General features: G+C 43.0%; 1 protein-coding gene across 1 annotated transcript in view; it reads right to left on the bottom strand.

Annotated features, from left to right (window-relative positions):
* Positions 1-21,699, bottom strand: part of LOC138982349 (reticulophagy regulator 3-like) — a 35,155-nt gene that overhangs the window by 7,902 nt on the left and 5,554 nt on the right. The window contains exons 4-6 of the mRNA XM_070355599.1: positions 9,817-9,943; positions 9,039-9,123; positions 8,465-8,590 (exon numbers count right to left, since the gene is read on the bottom strand). Of these exons, the coding sequence (XP_070211700.1) occupies positions 8,465-8,590; positions 9,039-9,123; positions 9,817-9,943 (338 nt within the window). The remainder of the gene's footprint in view (positions 1-8,464; positions 8,591-9,038; positions 9,124-9,816; positions 9,944-21,699) is intronic.

The raw sequence follows: 21,699 nt of genomic DNA, 5'->3' as shown, positions 1-21,699 counted from the left end.
CGAATATATCGCGATCTCAAATCTTTGGACCCCAAAGACCGCGATATAGTGGAAGTCTACTGTATTAAGATTCAAAGCCATAAAATTAACACTACAAGTGCAGGAACTTCTGTCATCTGCAAAAACACAATCATGTTCTAGTGAAACAAGAACGAGGCTCCTGTCTCAGATGTTCTTTTAACATTTCATTGGCACTGGCACATATACATTATACTCCACACTAAACTTATATATATATAAATTTAGAATGAGAGTGCCGCTAAAAATGCCAAAATGTGCACTCAATCGCTTGTTACTTTCGAAAAAAAAGTTAAAAATAGATTTACGTCAAAAGCGAGAATGCGGAAGAATTACGTCATGAGCAAGGGAGGTCATCCTTTACTCTGTGTGTCTTTGCCGCTTATATTCCAACATGGAATTTTGAAAGTAGCAAACACACTAGAGAAAGATATATATATATGCTACAGTAATTTCTCAAAACCAGGAAATTTACAAAATCCCTGAAAATTTCAGTAAATTTGTAAATTTCCTGTTTCACTCAGGGATTTTACCAATTTCCTAAAAATTCTAGGGAATTTCTACATTTCCTGAAATTCACATGCCACTTTTTGACAAATTTACTGAACAATAAAAAATCATTTTCAGTAAATTTGTCAAGTTCTTCAAATTATTTGTTTTCCTAATTTCCTCATTTTGCATTCTCTTTTTTTAAATTTTTTTATTTTTTTATTTTAATTCAACTCAAGTCAACTCAATTCAAACATGTAGTAAACCTGGAGTATATCATACATTTCTATCCCGTAAATAACAGTCTCTAAATATTATTATTTCAAACACTTAATTTAAACTTACACTTGTTTTATACCAGGCCCCTGAGGGTTAAGTCCCTTTGAAAAATAAATAATATTTCAAGGGGTGTCCCATATCTAAATTTACTTATACACATTTTTCCAATCAAGATTAAATGGGTAAGATACTTAAACATATCATGTGTCAAACCATTCTTATCTCGCACACAAATCAGCACATCTGTTGCTTGTAAAATAATTGCTATGTTATATCGATCGTAAAACAATGTTTCAACATGCTTCCACAAATGGTGAATTTTACTGCAATAGAAAAAGAAATGTTCAATATAATCAACTTGTTCAATACAATATGGACATTTATCATTATTTGCGAGTCCCATTTTTAAGAAAAGAATATTGGTTGGGTATATATTGTGTAATATCTTCCACTGTAATTCTTTTAGTCTGGTTTCTGTTGTTGTCTCTTTTGCATTAAGCCAGACTTTTTCTTCAATATTAATACCAAGTTTGTTCAGCCAAAATCGAACACAGCAGGGTGGACTATATTTCATATCTGTCATAAAATTTCGAAAATCTCTAGCTTTTAACATCACTTTGTCATTAAAATACAATTTCGAAAATTCTTCAGTAACAGCATATATACATAATCCGTTCTTTAAATAACGAGACAACGCCGAGTGAACAACAATGTACTGTAAATAGAGTTCTGGTGAAATACCAATTAAGTTCTGTACATTTTGAAATGACAAAATGGAATTGTTTTCTAAAAGGTCATTGACATGTGTTATTTCTTTTTTTGCCCAATTGTCAAAATAAATTACATTATTTTGATATTTTATATCGACATTATTCCATATGCATGCCATCTTCAGAGATGAAGGAGAGTGCAGTGTATTATGTTCCAACCAGACTCGCAGTACTTTGCTCCAGAAGGAGGACTGCATTCTGCATTCTGCAATTTTGCATTCTCATTCTAACAGATTGACTACAGTCAAACACGCTTAAGCCGAACTCGCCCGGGGAATGAAAAATCGTTTCGCTTATCCGAGTTTGTGCATATCCGAGTTCGGATAAGCCAAACCTTTCCCGAGAAATTACCCTGCAGTTCGGCTTAAGCGAGGTTTTTTCAGGATAAGTTGGAAGGAATCTCTCTCTCTCTCTCTCTCTCTCTCTCTCTCTCTCTCTCTCTCTCTCTCTCTGTGCGTGGTGTGTGTGTGTGTGTGTGTGTGTGTGTGTGTGTGTGTGTGTGTGTGTGTGTGTTTAAATGAATAAGATCAAAACAGTGACAAGCTACAAGTGCTTTCTTCAGTGGAGCTTTATTAATACCTCAAAGCCAACTGTAAAAATAAATGGTGAAAACAGTGACACATCTCAGAAACAAAACCAAAGATTCCACAAGCAACTACGCTTTTGTTAAAAGGATTTCCAAGTAATGTTTACTGAAACCCTCTCCATTAAAGAAAGAAAAGAAACAAAATTAGACAATTTGTCTCTGTGGTCATAAATCAAGATCAAATCTCTGTGAACATAGATTGTAGGCAAATGTTTTGTTTCGCTGCATGTTTATTGTGGTTTGATCTTCACCATTCGCTCAAAATGAGCACATACATTCCTCAGGTAGATTTGCTCTTCACAAAGATCTCTTCCTTCGATTGGAAAAAGAGGTTTGTATGAGAGCCACTCGTTTTTGAACACTGCAACAGTTGTTTGGAACATGCTGGCAGCCGCAAGGATTTCAACGTCGCATCACGTGACACGTGTATTTCTTGGTCAATGTGGCACACGTCATCAGTTTCCCCGCATACTCAAAAACAGGTGACGTGTTCGTTTCCGTAGGATAATTATAGCCGTGACGAAATATGTTTATCTTCCCGACGTGTTTTTCAAGGAAAAATAAAAAAATGTCCGACAGTTTGTTTGTTCGTTCATGGGCTGAAACTCCCACGGCTTTTACGTGTATGACCGTTTTTACCCCGCCATTTAGGCAGCCATACGCCGCTTTCGGAGGAAGCATGCTGGGTATTTTCGTGTTTCTATAACCCACCGAACTCTGACATGGATTACAGGATCTTTTTCGTGCGCACTTGGTCTTGTGCTTGCGTGTACACACGGGGGTGTTCGGACACCGAGGAGAGTCTGCACACAAAGTTGACTCTGAGAAATAAATCTCTCGCCGAACGTGGGGACGAACTCACGCTGACAGCGGCCAACTGGATACAAATCCAGCGCGCTACCGACTGAGCTACATCCCCGCCCATGTCCGACAGTGTTTAGAGTTTGGCTTATCTGTCAAAATCACGTTTGAGATGTCCGTGTTTGAGTTAGCTATTTTTTGACAGAGTTTGGCTTATCCGAATTAGAAATAGTCTTACAAAGAGGGGGGTCTGGCGGGGAATTGGTTTTGGTTTCAGATATCCGAGTTTATTGCTTAAGCGTGTTTCGTTTAGGCGAGTGCGGCTGTATAAGGAAATTAATTTTTGACTTTTACCCAAGACCTTCAGATTTTGTTTCTGACACACTACCAAATTCACTAAACAAGAAAATTAGACAGTCAATTTGTCAAATAATTCATTTTTCACGTATATTTTTCAAATTTAATTTTATATCCTTTTAAGAAATTACTTGGTAAATATGTCAATAGGAAATTTGTATATTTTGCTTGCAGATTGTTGCTGAAGAAGTTGCTAAACTGAACAAACTAATCTAAATAGTGTTGAATTCATCTCATTTCTAGGGAAGTTCTTAATTTTCCACTTCATCATTTGAACATTCCCTGAATTGTAAAAATTTTTCAGGTTTCTTTGAACTTTGTGAATTAGATGATTTAAATTTCTTCATGCTGATTTGCCGATGATTTTACTAAATATGAAAAATAGAAGAGAAAAAGACTTTGTTCGAAAACTTTGAGACAAAGAGAAACAGGAAGACAGACACAGAGAAAGAGAGATGGAGACAGAGACTGGGAAAGCGAAGGACAAACAAAAGAAAGACGGAGACTGGGAGGTGCAGGGAGAGAGACGGAGACAAAGAGAGAGAGGCAGCTCAGAAAGGGAGTGAGAGACAGAGACAGAAGGAAACAACAAGTCGTGTAAGGCGAAATTACTACATTTAGTCAAGTTGTGGAACTCACAGAATGACACTGAACGCACTGCATTTTTTCACAATGACCGTAGTCCGCCGCTCGTGCAAAACGCAGTGAAACTGACAGGCCTGTTTAGCGCGGTAGTGGTTTCGCTGTGCTGCATAGCACGCTTTTCTGTACCTCTCTTCGTTTGAACTTTCTGAGCGTGTTTTTAATCCAAACATATCATATCTATATGTTTTTGGAATCAGGAACCGACAAGGAATAAGATGAAATTGTTTTTAAATCGATTTCGGAAATTTAATTTTGATCATAATTTTTATATTTTTAATTTTCAGAGCTTGTTTTTAATCCGAATATAACATACTTATATGTTTTTGGAATCAGAAAATAATGAAGAATAAGATGAACGTAACATTGAATCGTTTTATAAAAAAATAATTTTAATTACAATTTTCAAATTTTTAATGAACAAAGTCATTAATTAATTTTTAAGCCACCAAGCTGAAATGCAATACCAAAGTCCGGCCTTCGTCGAAGATTGCTTGGCCAAAATTTCAATCAATTTGATTGAAAAATGAGGGTGTGACAGTGCCGCCTCAACTTTTACAAAAAGCCGGATATGACGTCATCAAAGGTATTTATTGAAAAAATGAAAAAAAAGTCTGGGGATATCATTTCCAGGAACTCTCATGTAAAATTTCATAACGATCGGTCCAGTAGTTTACTCTGAATCGCTCTACACAGACACACACACACAGACACACACACACACACATACACCACGACCCTCGTCTCGATTCCCCCTCTATGTTAAAACATTTAGTCAAAACTTGACAGAGACAGATAACGGTGACAGAGATACAAAGACAGATAGCAGCGACAGAAAGGTAGAGATATACCGTGAAAAATAGGAAGACAGAGAAAAAAGGAGAGAGCGAAAGACAGTACCCAATATTGACGGACTGTGTGATGATATCTTCTGCTATGGTCTGTTGAGACAGTGATTTCAAAATCGAGACTTGATATCATTGTCGAAACAGACCAATGGCAGAAGATATCATCACACAGTCAGTCAATGTTAGATATATTGCTAATTCTCTGGACATTTTGTATTTTCTGTAAAGAAATTACAAAAGTATTTGTCTCAGTTTTGGCTGTTCCATATTCCTCCCTCTGATTATTATTTCTTTTTGTTCACTCTTTTCTTGTACTTTTCAGTATTTTAAAATGTCTTTCCTTTCAAAAAGTCTTTACAGGGTTCGTACAGGTCATGGAAAACCTGGAAAGTCATGGAATTTGATTTTTAATTTTCCAGGCCTGGAAAGTCATGGAATGTCAATTCAAGTCATGGAAAGTCATGGAATTTAACAAAAATAAGAAAGAAAAAAAAATTAACCTTTACCACTCCAGCGGCGATTTTCGTTGCCCAGCCATTCCCCGATTTGCGTCGCCAGCACAAGGCTTGTTCGTATGACCAACTTCTCGTTCGTATTTGCATACGAGAATAACGGTATTTTTAACGGCACTTGAGCCAAAGCGAGGCTCACTTCCTTCCGTTATCTCGTCGTGTCGTCTGCGCTGCATTTGAGTCGGTTTCGTCGAAGTTTTCTGCTTTTGTTTTTGCATCGATAAAGTACTTTAGCGCTTCGACAAGCAAGATGGAGGATGATGAGTTTGAAACTTTCTTTCGAGTTGTTTCTTGACAACAAAAAGTATGCGGAATTGGAACGAATTACCGAGGAAGATCTTCGCAATGAACTGTGTATCGCGGTGAAAAAAATGACAGTTCGTCAAGTCACAGTGACGGTTACGAAACGGAATTTACGAAAGTGCAGATGGATACAAACAGTGGCTGGTCCAGTTTAGTGAAATGACAGGACCTGCAAACATTACCGATAATCTGACTGCGTAGCAAATGCTTGACTTGCTTGTCGAAGAGACACTGCGTAGAAACTGACTCAAATTCAGTGCAAAGCAAGCCAGTGTCAAAACTGGCAGTGACAAGACGTAAAAAGTTTGCGTGTTCGGAAATGGCGACCTGTGGATCTAGTCATGGAAAATGTTATTGAGGCTCATGGAAAGTCATGGAAAAGTCATGGAATTTTGTTTCTAAAAACCAGTGGGGACCCTGCTTTAGTCACTTGCTCAACTAAATTCTGGGATAATTACATTTTCATATATATTTGTTTGTTTTTAAATTTAGGTGTTTTTGCTTTTGAAGTGGGGAAGCAATAAAGAGGTCGTCGATATCAAAACTGATATCGACGGAAATGTCGTCGATATCACTTTGGCACTGAGCTCAGTTTTGCCCAATTGACCAATGGAAATCCACGTAACATATGAAATAGCAATATTCATATATAGGGATTTGAGAGAGACAACAACAAAAAAGAGACAGAGGGAGACATTGCGGTGCAGGGAGAGACAGAGGCAGAAACAGAGGAAGAGAGAGTGAGAGACAGAGAGGCTGATACAGAGATGGAGTCAGAGGGGGTCAGGGAGACAGGCAGAGACAGTAAGAGAGAGAGAAACAGATACAGTGAGACTAAGAGAGAGTGACAAACAGGGGTAGAGAGAGAGAGAGGGAGAGAGAGAGTAAACAGTGTGTTGACTTTAATGCTGCCGAACGTAAGAAGTGGAGTTCCTTCAATCAAAAAAGCAATCGTTTTCCCTGAAATAAGTTTTCAGTAAAAGCAAATAACTTGAAGTCACTTGCCCAGCTGACGAGTTAAATTTGTAAGATCTGGCCATCCCTATATATGTTACAGGCATTAAGTGAAACCAGGCATTACGCGTAATGCCTGAAATGTTTAGGCATTACGCGTAATGCCTGTGACCACTAGGCATTACACGTAATGCCTAAAAATACCAGGCATTACACGTAATGCCTGAAATTTGACTCTCAAATTACGCTTATTGCCTGAAGCAATTCAGGCAATACACATTACCTCTTGGATGACGGTGAGAACATTTTTTAAGGACAAAGTGTTGACAAAATGTCATGGTGTAAATATAGTAACTGACATTCAATCAAGTGAGCTTTGAAATGAATGCACATTTTATTTTGCGATTATGAGTGATGGTTCGCAATGCAAAATAATATATTTCTGACATAGTGTTCACTACAGTTTGAATTTCACGTAAGTGTGAGTGCATGTCACAATGGAAAGCCTAGGTCCAATATTTCCAGTAGAGTTTTCACCAGTTGCTTATTCGTCACCATGGATGAAAAAGAACAATTGTTTACTCGACGTTTGTTTGAACATTATGAAAAGGACGGCAGAAAGTTGCTCCCGAAAGCTGTGTACTTCAGAACAATCAAAGAAGTAAAAGCTGCCTTCCAGAAAACAACAAAGTCACGTCATGAGTATCATCTCTTGGGAAAGTAAGTGATGTGTGGTGTTTGTCAAAAACAGATTTGAGTGTTGGTATTCAGCTCTACGTCTATCGTGAAACAATACTGAAACCGGGTTATCTCCAATGCTGTCTCTGATAGAGTAATTGACACATAATTATAATGTCAAAGGGAGGTAACAAAAAAAGTACACTGACTGTATCGTTCTTGCTGGAACAAAAACAGCTAATACGAAAATTGCGTTATGTTATCTCACATACCGGGGCTGTTGAAAGCTACGATATCAAATTATTATTAATGTTCGCTTGAGAAACACTGTGTAAACGGGGTTTTTTTCTCATAAGAAAGATATGTTATTATTATTCGACGTAAGTTGTTCACGATCTTTAGTAGTTTGAATGTAGCGCTCGGGTACATTGACATGTTGTTGTTGTTTTAGCAAGATGAATTCAATCTGGACCCTGTCCTACGTGAACCCCACTTTACAAATCTGTGTGCGCAGAGTGTCAGAAGAAGAAGAAACGAGCGAGAGTCAAAGGTGTTGTTGTTCGACCTATTCAGGCATTACATTTAATGCCTGGTTTCACTTAATGCCTGTAACAGGTTTCAGGCATTACGTGTAATGCCTGACAATGATTTTCAGCAATGCCTGGTATTTTTAGGCATTACGTGTAATGCCTAGTGGTCACAGGCATTACGCGTAATGCCTGAACATTTCAGGCATTACGCGTAATGCCTGGTTCAACACACCGAATTTTGACACATTTCCAAAAAATATCATTAAATATCTGATGCACTTACATTAAATTGGTTTGCTTTTGTGAAATATTTGATTCTTAAATGTTTCTAATTAACATAACATGTACGAGGGTAAATTTAACACATAATCCAAATATTTTCAAAGAAATTGGTATATTATTGGATTTCGGAAAAAGTTTTGCTCTTTGAGACACCAACACACTTTTGGGTGGGGTTGGAAACACACTTCCAGGTAGAAAACGGTTCATGGGAAACAACTCATCCTTTCTGGCCTATTTAGCAAACTGGCAGTGGAAACGATTGCCTCCCTTTACCGTCTCTGGTGTCTGTGAATTTTTTTTAATACATTTTTCTTCCTACCGCCAGTATACTGGTGCTATGTCGTGAAAAAGTTGCCTGTAACATATATACAAAGTACACTCTCTTTTGATGAAATAAAATGCACACAATACACACCAGAACGGAATCGGCACTTGCTCTTGAGCTGATAGTCGAGCCACATGAAGGCGGGCTCCATACGCAGGTACGCACGCTTCAACAGGTTGTGGTAAACAAGGCTGGGCCACACCATGATGCTCATCACTGAAACATGATTCATATCCTACTGTGTACACTCACATTCACAACAGGGCAGGATATGTAACATCAGCCCTCAAGCATTTCCATGTGCTTACATTCATGTGTGCAATGACTAGAATATAAAAAAAGAAAGAAAAGTCTTGGCCGTCTCCTGGGACCAGAAAACAGGACCCACAGAAGCATGGCATCTTTGGTACTGACTGTCTCATCTGTGCCGTTCAACTGATGTATCTATGGAATAGATTATTGTCCATACTAAACCTTACCTTATCATGGTAAAGACTACCAGTGTGGTATTGAAGACTTTTTCAGTAGCAGTGCCCATACACTTGCCTTACATACATGTATAGACAAAATCACAACGCATACATAGACATCAGGTTTAAAATGCAGGCTAATTTATCGCAATGTGCAATGGTCTCAACTATGGCACTGTGCTGAGGTGTCTTACCTATGGTGTAGATGATGAGGAAGCCAGACATGTACATGCCTAGTGCTGCCATGCACAGAAACACAGTGGAGAACAGAAGGAAGAACTGAAACACAAATTATTAATGAGATAGTAGATTGAAAACTTTACCAGATGCCAGTAGAATCACTAGACAGACAGTTAACAAGAAAAGCATTATGCTTAAACAACCCATCTTTCATCATATGAATCAAAAGCAAAATATCTGTTCCTCTAGTTTAATAAAAAATAATGTTCAAGAGAACGATGATTTCCTACTTAACAAAAAATATGTAATAAAACACTTGAGTGACCTTATTTCTGACACAATGACATCCTATCTTAATCAGTTAATGATAAGTGGATTTCCGTAGTTTAAAATCTTCTAAATCCAACATTTCCATGCTGTGACCTTGAAATTTGACAACAACGAGCCAAACTATTGTCTAGTCTGTCACCCTACCAGTGTGTGGAATTTGGAGGCTCTAGCTTTAAAAATGTCTGAGAATACCTTTTCTTCTTCTTTTATTTTGTTTACGTACAGCTGTCCAGCCCGCCAGCCGTCCTATTAACACTATACTCATCACTAAGACCCTCTTGAATGCTCAGGTGAGTAAATAAAATAAATATGCGTATATAGAAATAAAGAAGAAAAGAATGAATAACACTCACAGATTGTATTACTTTTTTCATTAATAAGAAAATACTTTGAGAAATGCACAGCCTTGAGTCAACATTCATGGTTATCACATCATGTAAGTGTAACCTGTCTGTTACTCACAATGGCAGGTTTTTCTCGCCTCAGCATCCGTGCAGCTGAAGCCATTCTAACAGCATAGCAGGTGGCATTGGAGAGATGGTGAGAGATCTCTGGCACACTCAGCAAACGAGGATGAACAGGGGTCCACCTTTCAAATCAACACCAACAGTTCCAATGAGCATGCACTTTCAGTAACTAAGAGTCAATTACAACACAATGACATTCAATTTCACACAATGTACATGTAATACTAACAGTCAACCATAATCACAGATTATTTTATCACTGCCAAGTAAACTTCCAAACTTTTTTCAATGAAGCTGAAACTCCAGTTATGAGGTGAATTATGATTCCATCCTTATCTTATTAAGGGTTACAGAAGAGTGGAAAATTAGCTCACAAAATGTCACTTTCAGCAATGTCCTTTATAAAAAAAGTCTGTGCAATGCGTCACCTGTCTTTTAGAATGTGAATTATGCACAAAACTTAGTTGGTGCAGGTATGGAACTCATTATGACAGGCACAGGTGGTTACCGTATATATTATGCCCAAATCCTTTTCCCTAATTCAACTGATCCTTTCTTTTGTCACGTCCGCCACACAGGAGTGAGTTTAGGCTTGAATAATATTAATAAGCCCCACAACAGTCTGCTTTGCCCAACACGAAGGTGTGCAAGAGCATACCACTTTACCAGCAGTCAGTCACTATCAGTATCACAAACAGCTCGGTAAAACTCACAGCCATTGAACATTTTAGCTATAAATTATAAATAGCTCAGTGCTCAAGAAAGACAACTCTTCAGAGCAGCTGCTGTGACGAGAGTGACTACCGAGTCATGCTGTTAGACTCAGCGAGAATGTGACAAAAGTGAAAACATTTCAGCTGCCAGATCAGAAAAGTATATATGTTACAGTTAATCTGTGAAACCAGGGAATACGTGTATTAACTAAACTATTTTAGGTAATACATGAATTAACTGTGGCCACTAGTCAATACATGTATTATCTGTAAATTTCCGTTAATGCATGAATTAACTAGAAAAAAATCCAGTCAATACACGCATTGACTGAAATCTGAAGGTATGCAGTACATGGATTAACTAATTCAGGTTCAGGCAATCCATGCAAGTCTATTTCCCATATTCATGTTGTGTGATTTTGTGTTCAGTCAAGATGTGTCTTTATCCTACATACGTGAGAGAGATACTCATGAGAAAATAATGAACAGCTCGCTCACTATCCCAAATGTGAGTTGTTTTCCGGGCACTTGACGTCGCATAGAGGCAACTATTTCTCATTGGCAATGTCAAACTAGAACTGTTTGGCCAGTGGAGAGGACATACCAGTGGTGGAATGGCGGAAATGGAGACGGACATTTCGAACACGCCCGCATTGGATACGCTTGAGAAGATGGAGCAGACATTTTTAGAGAGACTGCGTGCACAAGAATCGAACTTAAATGTTTTGCCAAGAAACTCATATTTTCAGACAGTTGAAGAGGTGAAGTTTGCTAGTGAGAAGACATCAGGCCGCAGCCGGCGGGAATATTACCTTGGCTTGTGAAAAAGTAAGTGGCAGTTTCTGTGTCTGTTTATATCTGTGTGTCTGTTTCTGTCTCTGTCTCTTTCTGTGTCTGTCTGTGTGTGTGTGTGTGTGTGTGTGTGTGTGTGTGTGTGTGTGTTTGTGTGTGTGTGTGTGTGTGTAGTTCTGCGTGAGCTCAATAACTCTCTCTCTCTATCTCTCTCTCTATCTCTTTCTCTCTGTCTCTCTCTCTGTCTCTCTCTCAGTGTGGTGATGTGGAGAAACTCGTCAGGCGTCGTCTAAACCCAACTGATCCCCCACTGTGTGTGTGTGTGTGTGTGTGTGTGTGTGTGTGTGTGTGTGTGTGTGTGTGTGTGTGTTTCTGCGTGCGCTCAATAACTCTCTCTCTCTCTCTCTCTCTCTCTCTGGTCACGGCGGGCGGGTGTGTGTGTTTCTGCGTGCGCTCAACCTCTCTCTCTCTCTTTCTCTCTCTCTTTCTCTCTCTCTTTCTCTCTCTCTCTCTCTGTCTGTCTGTCTGTCTGTCTGTCTCTCTCTCTGTCTGTCTCTCTGTCTGTCTGTCTGTCTCTCTCTCTCTCTCTGTCTCTCTCTGTCTCTCTCTCTCTCTCTCTCTCTCTCTCTGTCTCTCTCTCTCTGTCTCTCTCTCTCTGTCTCTCTCTCTTTCCGTCCGTGTCTGTGACTGTCAGTCCATTTATTATGATGGTACAATGTATAACTCAAATTAATGTTGCCTTTCAGATACGAGATCCTACAGTGTGGTGATATGGAGAAACTGGTCAGGCGTCGTCCTAACCCAACTGATCCCCCACTCTACTTCGCTGCTGTTGAAGATATTTTCGGCATCATTCACCGTGCCCACATAGCAACTGGTCACGGCGGGCGGGACCGGATGGCGGCTGAGATAAACAAAAAGTACGCAAACATTACACAGTCAGCCCTCGGAATGTACAAGTCCCTGTGCCTGACATGCCAAAAAAAGAAAAAGCGCCCCAAGGTAAAAGGTGTTGTTGTTAAGCCAATTCTCACTTCCGACGCATTGGCGCGATCCCAAGTGGACATGATTGACATGCAGAGTCTTCCAGACGGACCAAGTGGATTCTCTCCTACCAGGACCATTTCACAAAATTCACAATCTTGTGTGCTCTCACGTCCAAACGCGCCTCAGAAGTTGCTTTCCATCTGCTTGATATTTTCCTGACTTTTGGAGCCCCTGCCATATTGCAAAGCGACAATGGAGGGGAGTTCACCGCCAGTGTCATTGAAGAAGTAGCCAAGCTGTACCCAAGATTAAAAATTGTGCACGGAAAACCAAGAGTGCCCCAGTCCCAAGGTTCTGTAGAGCGCGCCAATGATGATGCGAAGACAATGGTAATAGCATGGATGTTACAAAACAACACAAACAACTGGACCCATAGTTTGAGGTTTGTTCAGTTTTTCAAAAATTCCAGTCTCAATGCAGGAATTGGTCTCACTCCCTTCAAGGCGATGTTTGGACAGGATGTGCAAGTTGGGCTTGAATCCACCACATTGCCACATGAAATAATGGAACTAGTTCACACAGAAGAGGACCTGCTTCGTCTAGCTGAACAAGAGCAGACTCCTGTCTTTGACAGCGAGCTTGAAAATGACCCCTCCCCAAACAGTGTGTCATCCCAAGAAACAGTGTCATCCCAAATAACATTGTGTAACCAAGAACCAGTGTCATCAAATGAGATTAAGTCATCGCAGGAGACTGTGTCATCCCTAGAAACAATTGTATCCGTAGAAGCTGTGTCATCCCATGAAACTGTTTTATCTGAAGAAGATGTGTCATCCCTAGAAACAATTTTATCCGTAGAAGCTGTGTCATCCCATGAAACTGTTTTATCCGTAGAAGCTGTGTCATCCCTAGAAACAATGTTATCCGTAGAAGCTGTGTCAACCCAGGAGACTGTTCACACTTTCATTGTTCCCATTCCATCAGATCACTCTCGTCTCTCAGTTCAAACTCTTGTTTTGCCCGAGCAGCATGACAGGGAAGTTGAGAACATGTCGGAAACTGAAGACCTTCCTGACTCAGTATCTGACGCACAGTCACCAAGTGTTATGAACAGTAGGCTCGCAAAAATAACAGAGGCGCGGAAAAGAACAAAAGAAGGCCAGCTTCGACAAGCGGAGCGAATGCTCAAAAGGAGCAGGACTTGCTTAATGAGTGCCGACAAAGGTGACAATGTGATGATCCCCATCCCACTTGTTGACAGAGGTAAAGGTGACCCTAGAAACCTGATAGGGGTCATTATAGACAGAAACACTAGTGACGACCTTTTTAAGATTGCTGTAAGAAATGGCCTCCTGAAAGGTCGCTTCTCGAGAAATCAATTCGATGTTTCAAAAGAAAGGTTTCTCACAGAGGACTCTGTTGACTTGACCAAGGCAATCTCAGTGAGACAAGCAGTTATTGCAGAGTCGCTAGGGGGTGGACAGGGGTTCGTAAAATGCAATTGTTCGATGAGTGCAAAGAGATGCGCAACAAACAGGTGCAAATGCCACAAGAACAAAGTACTCTGTAACAGCAGATGCCATGGCAGTTTAATCTGCAAAAACAAACACTAGGCAAACATTTCTTAATACATGATTAGATTGCGTGAAAGTCAAAACACACGCACGTCTTTTCCACCACCACATCATTTTATGTATTCGTCTAAGATTTAATTTCATACTCTTTTGATGTTTTAAAACTATATAACTATTTTCCACCACCACATCATTTTATGTATTCGTCTAAGATTTTATACTGTTCAAAAAAAGAAACGCATAGTTGCTACTTGCCAAATTTGTTTTATTTTTCGAAAAAATTAACAGAAAATCCAATATTTAGATTATTTGTTTGAAATTTGGTATGGACACAGTTGAATGCACACACAGTTCATTTGCATCTTCAAATCAATCAGTCAATCAATACGATTGGGTGCCGAGGCTGTCAAGTCAGTAGGGGGTGTGACTGCCTTGAGCAGCAACAACTGCCCGGCACCTTCTGGGCATGGACTGGATCAGATGCCGGATATCTTGCTGTGGGATGGTGTCCCACTCCTCCTGAAGTGCCTGCAATAGATCGCGGTGATTTGCCGGCGCTTCTTCTCGCCTGCGCACACGTCTGTCCAATTCATCCCAGAGGTGTTCTATCGGGTTCATGTCTGGCGACATGGATGGCCAGGGAAGCACCTGGACATGGTGGTCGGTGAGGAACTGGGTGGTGAGTCGTGCTGTGTGCGGGCGAGCGTTGTCCTGCTGGAATATGGCATCCTGGTCAGCCAGAAGAGGAAGGGCGTGTGGGCGCAGAATTTCCTCCACGTATCGCTGGGCAGTTATGCGCCCTTGGACGTGCACCAGGGTGCTCCTTCCAGCGGTATTGATCGCCCCCCACACCATGACGCCTCCACCACCATGAACGGGTGCCTCATCCACACAGTTGGGCGCGTAACGTTCGTTTACTCTCCGGTAGACCCTCCTCCGACCATCATGTCGCTGGAGCAGGAAGTAGGACTCGTCGCTGAACCACACGTGTCTCCAGTGATTCCGGACGGTCCAGCGAAGGTGCTGGTTGCCCCACTGCACTCGGTTCTGGCGATGGCGGCGGGTGAGGACAGCTCCTCTGTGAGGTCTGCGAGCTCTCAAACCAGCTTCATGCAGGCGGTTCCGCACGGTCTGGTCCGATAATCGGTGTGGCCCGGGGAGAGCCTGGACAGAAGATGAGGCCGACAGGAAACGATTCCGGAGGTGGCGGAGCCGTATGAAGCGGTCGTGAGCAGCAGTTGTCGCCCTTGGTCTTCCCGCTCGTGGCAAGTCAGCAACGGAGCCAGTGGCTTGAAACCTGACCCACAGTCTACTGATGGTGCTCTGGGACACGTGGAAGTGCCTGGCGATTGCACTTTGACTTTGGCCTGCTTGTAAACGACCCAATGCAATTTGGCGGTCTTCTCTGCTCAATCGGGCCATCTTTCGTCGCTGAATTGTCGTCTGATTTCTTTGTGGCGAACAATCCGCTTTTATGGGTTTTGGAAGACATGGTGAGAGCTCAATATTCCCCGAGTTTCACGAGATTACACTGAAGCATGACGAGTGGTCATGCCAAATGAGCAATTTTGACATTGTAGCCACTGATAACGCATGCGTCACGTGCAGAGCTCACTTGTGGCAATGGACGAAAGGTCGACGACCAGATAAACATTTTCTGCAGTTTGGTGGATATCCTTGTAGCCATATAACTAAATTAACCAAATATTACAAGCTATGCGTTTCTTTTTTTGAACAGTATATTTCATACTCTTTTGATGTTTTAAAACTATATAACTATTTTCCACCACCACATCATTTTATGTATTCGTCTAAGATTTTATTTCATACTCTAATGATGTTTTAAAACTATATATTGAATATGTATGGATTATATGAATAAATTGTGTTGTCATCATTTTCACGAGTTTTCATTCACAAACACCTGGGAAATAAATCTCATGTTCCTCATGCAATAAATCGATAAATAACAAAAAAGCTGGTCTGTCAACAAGCCAACAAACATACAGACCTGTAATACATGTATTGACTGTCGCTTATTTTTAGTTAATTCATGTATTAACTGAAATTTTCAGATAATACATGTATTGACTAGTGGCCACAGTTAATTCATGTATTAACTAAAATAGTTTAGTTAATGCACGTATTCCCTGGTTTCACAGATTAACTGTAACATATTTATCAATCATGGCTCAAAACCCTGCTAGGAAGGCTATATCATATGAACTTTTCACTTGAACACTAACAAGTACAACATTGAAAAATCGAAAATTTTATAAGTAAATTTTCATTTGATTAATATACTTACCCGAATCACATAAAGCATTGACGCAGTCTGGGATGCTGAGGTCTGAAAAGGCTACCCTTCTTAAACAATTCTAAAGGGAAGCAACCCCACCACAAAAAGTGTAAATGGAGCCATGGTAATGACTACAGACCCGGGGAGTTACCTCCCCTTGGTGTGTACTACGTCACTACCGCTCCTCAACACGTGGTCAAGATCATACGGCTTTAAAGAAACTAAAAAACCATAAGCGGGGTTGGTGGGAGGGCATAAACTATGTGATTCGGGTAAGTATATTAATCAAATGAAAATTTACTTATAAAATTTTCGATTAAATTACATATTCTTACTCCGAATCACATAAAGCAGATAGCTTCAACAAGGCGGTGGGAAAGAAAAATCTAACTCACTCTAAAAATCCTTGCCAGAAACTGGCCCGCTGCCAACAAGTCAGGAAGGGCCCGGTGGGAAAGAAAATCTAACTCACTCTAAAACCCTTGCCAGGAACTGGCCCGCTGCCAACAAGGCAGGAAGGGACCCGAGGAGAACCGTCCTGATTGACAGCCGCAGCCGGATAATGAGAGAGAGAGAGACACCTGAGTACAAGGTACCAGAGTCCAACTCGATGAGAAAATCTCAAAAAAGAGATGGTCGCCAGTTATCCTCTACCAGTCCATGCAAACGCAGGGAGAGAGGTAGTACGAGGAAGCAGCGACTTACGATTGTGCGTAAGCCACCGGAAGTGCGGAAATCACAGTGGTCGAAGCCTGGTGTGACTGGTGACCATAAAAAATTGCTAAAAGCCAGAGTGTTCGCAGATCAGTCTGCTTGTAGGTAATTGGAAGTGAATCAAAAACCCAAAACAGAAAACAAGACTGGTAAGCATAAACGGAAAACCGTGAAGCCGACCAGCCATAAGACTCCCGAGACAAGTGTTCTCAGGGAAAAACCGGAAGTTAACTTCGCGGCCAAATCAAAAGCCTTCCTGAGTCTGGCCGAAACCAGAACGCGTCTGTCTACCTCTGAAAGACTGAGAGTCAGACGCAGAGATCAACGGGCAAACGCCGTAGTCATAGTTGCCTGTGGTAGAAGGGTGACTGTAAAAGGAAACCCGACCCAACGGAAGTCGTCCTGACTCACCTCATGCTAGGATGAGGGTGAAGAGAGGAAGAGACGAAATCCGAAGTCACATGAACCGAAAATGCCAGTCACACCGCGACAGGCAGGAGACTATTGCACAGGCTAAGGCTGAGAGCCAGGATGCCCGTAGGACAGCCATTGTACCGAAGTACCCACAGTACGCAGGTAAACGTAAGAAACAGACATGAGACCAGCAAATGTTCCAAAAGTAGGAAAGTAAGCCGGGGTCCAGGGGCAACGCCCCGGTTGGGGGTTCAGGGGGGCTTTGCCCCCCTGACGGAAAATGAATGTTAGAATTATAAAGGCTATTTTGGGGCCTCTCCTGATAGCAAAAAATTAGATCATGCCTTTTTAAAAAGCTATAAAAACCACAAGAATAATATGTTTTAGCATTATAAACAAAAGTGTAATTTATAACAATCACACACACACAAACCTGACTTGAAAACTTTCAGAACCAACACATTTTTTCCACCAAGTCCGTATTTCACCACGCAGTGGCCGTTGTCGCACCACATGCACACGGCCTGACCGGGAATGGATATCTTGGCGATACTGTCGCCAATGAGCTGGCGCCTTTCTTTCTTGTTGATAATGACAGTCACTTCTTCTGACAGCCAGTTGGCTTTCCATTTGTTTTTCACACTTTGGTTGTCCATCGTAAGAGCTTCCACAGTCGACAAAACAATACGGAATCCAGACGCCATGATGCTACCTTTTTCATCTTCGGCGTTTGGAAATCGGCAGACAATCAAAACAACACGCAAACCCGCCATCGGTGAATAATTAGGCCTAGGCGATAATCGTCGGAGATCGACAGCCAATCAAACGCGACCCATGATACTGCTATGGGTTCACGCGAGTGCTGGGGTGCGAATGCACTGACTTCAGACGCAGACAGCTTCAGCTGAACGGTTCATACCACCACCACCCCCCCCCTTTTTTCTCTCAACGAATTTGCATCGATCTCAAGAATGGTCTGTGAGCTAAGGAAAATATCGGAATTCCGATAAAATTCGGACCAGTCCCATGTCTGAAGAAACGGAAGTTTCGGCTGCCAAATAAGATGCTGGGCTATAAGCCCACAGCAAAGAAACCGGAACATTAGCTAACCCTCTGCCAGAAGGAGAGGAGTAGCCAAAACCTGAGAGAGGTGGTAAGCCACAAAGAATGACTCCTCAAACATCCATTGCCAAAGACAATGCCCCCTCAGGAAAATCTGAATGTTACTTCCGAGGCCAACTCAAGCGCACCTTAAGTTTGGACGAAACACCAGAACACGTCTGATCGCTAGAGAAAGACAGAGTCAGACTCGGCGAAAGACAAACAAGGACCATAGTCCAGATGCTTGTGGCGAAAAGTGAGAAACGGGGTAACCTGAAGACAGAAACCCCACCCAAACGGAAATCGTCCTATCTCATCTCCTGCATAAGATGAGAACAAAGGAAAGAATTGTCGAAGTCCGAAGCCACAAGAACAGAGAAAGCAACAACCACCACCGCCGACAGGTGGAATGGCTGTTGCAACAGTCGAGGCTAAAAAACCTGGATGCCCTATGGTCAGCCGTTGTTCCAAAAACCCTGACGTACCTATGAAACGTCTGTGAGAGAAACAACCTCTCCGGTTAACCGGAAGTGCAACAGAAGCAGCAGCCCGTGGCTGAAACGACTGTTACGCTGACTGAGGACGGAAGCCAGTATACCCGAAGGCCAGCCCTAGATCCGACCAGAAGAGGCCTCAGCGGGTGCTCGAGCTGATGGACCTAGATCGCTGTGTAAATATCGGACTGATGCATAAGAAAGTGAAAATATGAACTCATTAGATCGATGGAAGTCGCCCAACCTCACCACTCCCACAATCCATTGGCTGTGTACAGAGACCATCCAAGGAGAAAGTGCAGGGAGGAGACCCCCCCGCCATCACCAAAGTGGAGGGCGGAGGGGGGGCGGAGGGGGGGGGGGGTGAGATCGGGGACACTTCCTTGGGGGGAGAGGCTTGCTGCTAGAGCTGCCCCTCTCCCTGCCCGACACTGATCTATTTCTCGAAACTCGAGAACCAGGCAGAGACTGCCTATTGGCTGCCGGCTTAGCTTGGCCAGAGGCCTGAGCATGCTTCTCCTGAGGAGGCTAGCTCTGCTTCAACCCTTGTAGAGAGAAGTCGGAGACCTGCTGATCTCTATTCGACTGGATCTCCTTTCTTCTGGTATTAAACCCCAATGTTCAAAAGGAGATCCCTCTACCCCGGGCAAAGCTCAAGTGTCTCTCTTAGTCTGCTCAGTGAACTGAGAATGCGAGAGAAACAAGTCCCTCCGACACATGACTGTATGAGCGTAGTGAAGGGAGGACAGCCTCATATGCTCTTCGCTCACCCTAGCAAGGGCTGACCAAAAGAGTGGAGATGTCATCAGCCTCCTGATCCGCACAAGGTGGGAAAGGATTCAGTGACTCAGTGAGGCTGATGGGGTCTATGTCGACCAAAAGAGTGGGATTCCCTGTAGGTGGAGTTCCTGGAGGGGGATTCCCTTGTATACAGGGAATCCCACAGGATGGAGTTTTTCAATAAAACTTGCAAACCATACTCGAATTTCTAAGAAATATAAAAAAAGATTGAAAAACATCAAATTCTACCGATGTCGCCAAGCATCACGTGACTTTCAGCGATATCAGCGACACGCTACAGGAACTAAATCCTGTGGGATTCCCTGTATACAGGGAATCCCCCTCCAGGAACTCCACCTACAGGGAATCCCACTCTTTTGGTCGACATAGACCCCATCAGCCTCAGTGAGAAAGCGCTCTAATGATCATCTCCGAGAAAGAGGCAAGTTCCAAAAGCTGAAGTCCAATTTCCTCTGACGCGACAAAGGTGTGGTATGGGAACACAACACCCAAGTGCCTCTAAACTGCTTCGCCAGCAGAGGAAGAAGTTCCTGCGTCCCCAGTAAAGGCGTACGCGGAAGATCAAAGAACGACAACAAGTTCCAACCCGGCTTCGGCAAGGTGAACTTCTTAAGCAAGAAGGAACAAAAGTTAAAGCCTGTGTAGCCGAAGCCAGCCAAGGCTGAGCGTGTTCCGGAACTGAACCGTGATGAACGAGCAGCAGAACCGGAACACTGGGGATACCACTTCCGGGAGGAGATGGTCTAGCCAAAACCTGCAAAAAGTGGTACACCACCAAAGGTGACTCTCGAACCGGAAGTAGGAAACCTCCTTCCTTCGCGGAACGGAAGTCCGACATCGACGACGGAGCAACCAAAGAGGAAGCCGCCAAAGCCAATGCACCCTCCGGGCAATATCTGGAAATAACCTGCGTCACAGCTTCGAGAGCAGCCAAGAGCTTCGACGAAAATCCAGAACGTGTCTGATCGCTGGCTAAAGACTGAGTATCAGAATAGTCAAGCTACGAACACGGACCGAAGTCACAGTTGCTGGTGGTAGACTGATGAACGGGATGACAGGAAACCGGAAAACCCATCCACCCGGAAACCGTCCTGACTCATCCCCTACTGAATGAGGGTAAGAGTGAACGGAGGAAACATCCGTAGCCACCAGAATTGAATAGGCAGTAGCCGCAACACCCAACAGGTGGAGTGAAGACTGCCCCGGCCGAGGCCAGCCGCTGTTCCTCACTCACCGACATCCGAGAGGAAGCGTCAGAAAGAGGAATAGTGTATCCGGACAGAGCCGGAAATGCAACGGACGAAGCCGCACAATGCGGAAGCGAAGGTTGCGTGGACTGGGGCCGGAAACCTGAACGCCCGTAGGCCAGTCCTCGGTCAACTCCAGTCAAGACCGCAACGTGTACTTGAAATGGAGGACCTATGCTTCCGGTAAAACCGGAAGCGCGGCGCCGAAAACGGCTGCCGCCCTTGCTCTGAAACACAAATGCCCGCGACGGGACAAGGGTGAGACAGAACAGAAGTGGACTGGGGCCGGAAGCCTGAACAATGGTAGGCCAGTCCTCTATCAACTCCGGCCAAGACCACTACGTGTACTTGTGGCGGAGGACCATATGCTTCCGGTAAAACCGGAAGCGCAGCGCCGAAACGGCTGCCGCCCTTGCTCCGAAACACAGATGCCCGCGACGATGCAAGGGTGAGACAGAACAGAAATTTGCGGGTTGTGATCCCGCGCCAAAGAACTGTTTCCCAGCAGGGAATGTCTGGCAGCCTCACGAGGGCCGGTGGACCAGTGCGACTTACCGGAAGCGCCCACCACAGCGGTAGAAGACGATGAGGCAAGTAGATCCTCCCTGAGGCAGAAGACGAAGAAGCAAGGAGAACCTCCCCGGAAATCGTCGCCGGCGGAACCAACAAAGACGCCAAAGAGCGAGCGTCACCCCTGGAGGGAGGAACACCGGCAAGCGGCGTGGAACGCTGCATTTCTTCT

Source organism: Littorina saxatilis, linkage group LG12 (genome assembly GCF_037325665.1).
Source record: "Littorina saxatilis isolate snail1 linkage group LG12, US_GU_Lsax_2.0, whole genome shotgun sequence".
In the NCBI taxonomy this organism is placed as follows: Eukaryota; Metazoa; Mollusca; class Gastropoda; order Littorinimorpha; family Littorinidae; genus Littorina; species Littorina saxatilis.
This window is presented reverse-complemented; position numbering and strand designations above follow the sequence as displayed.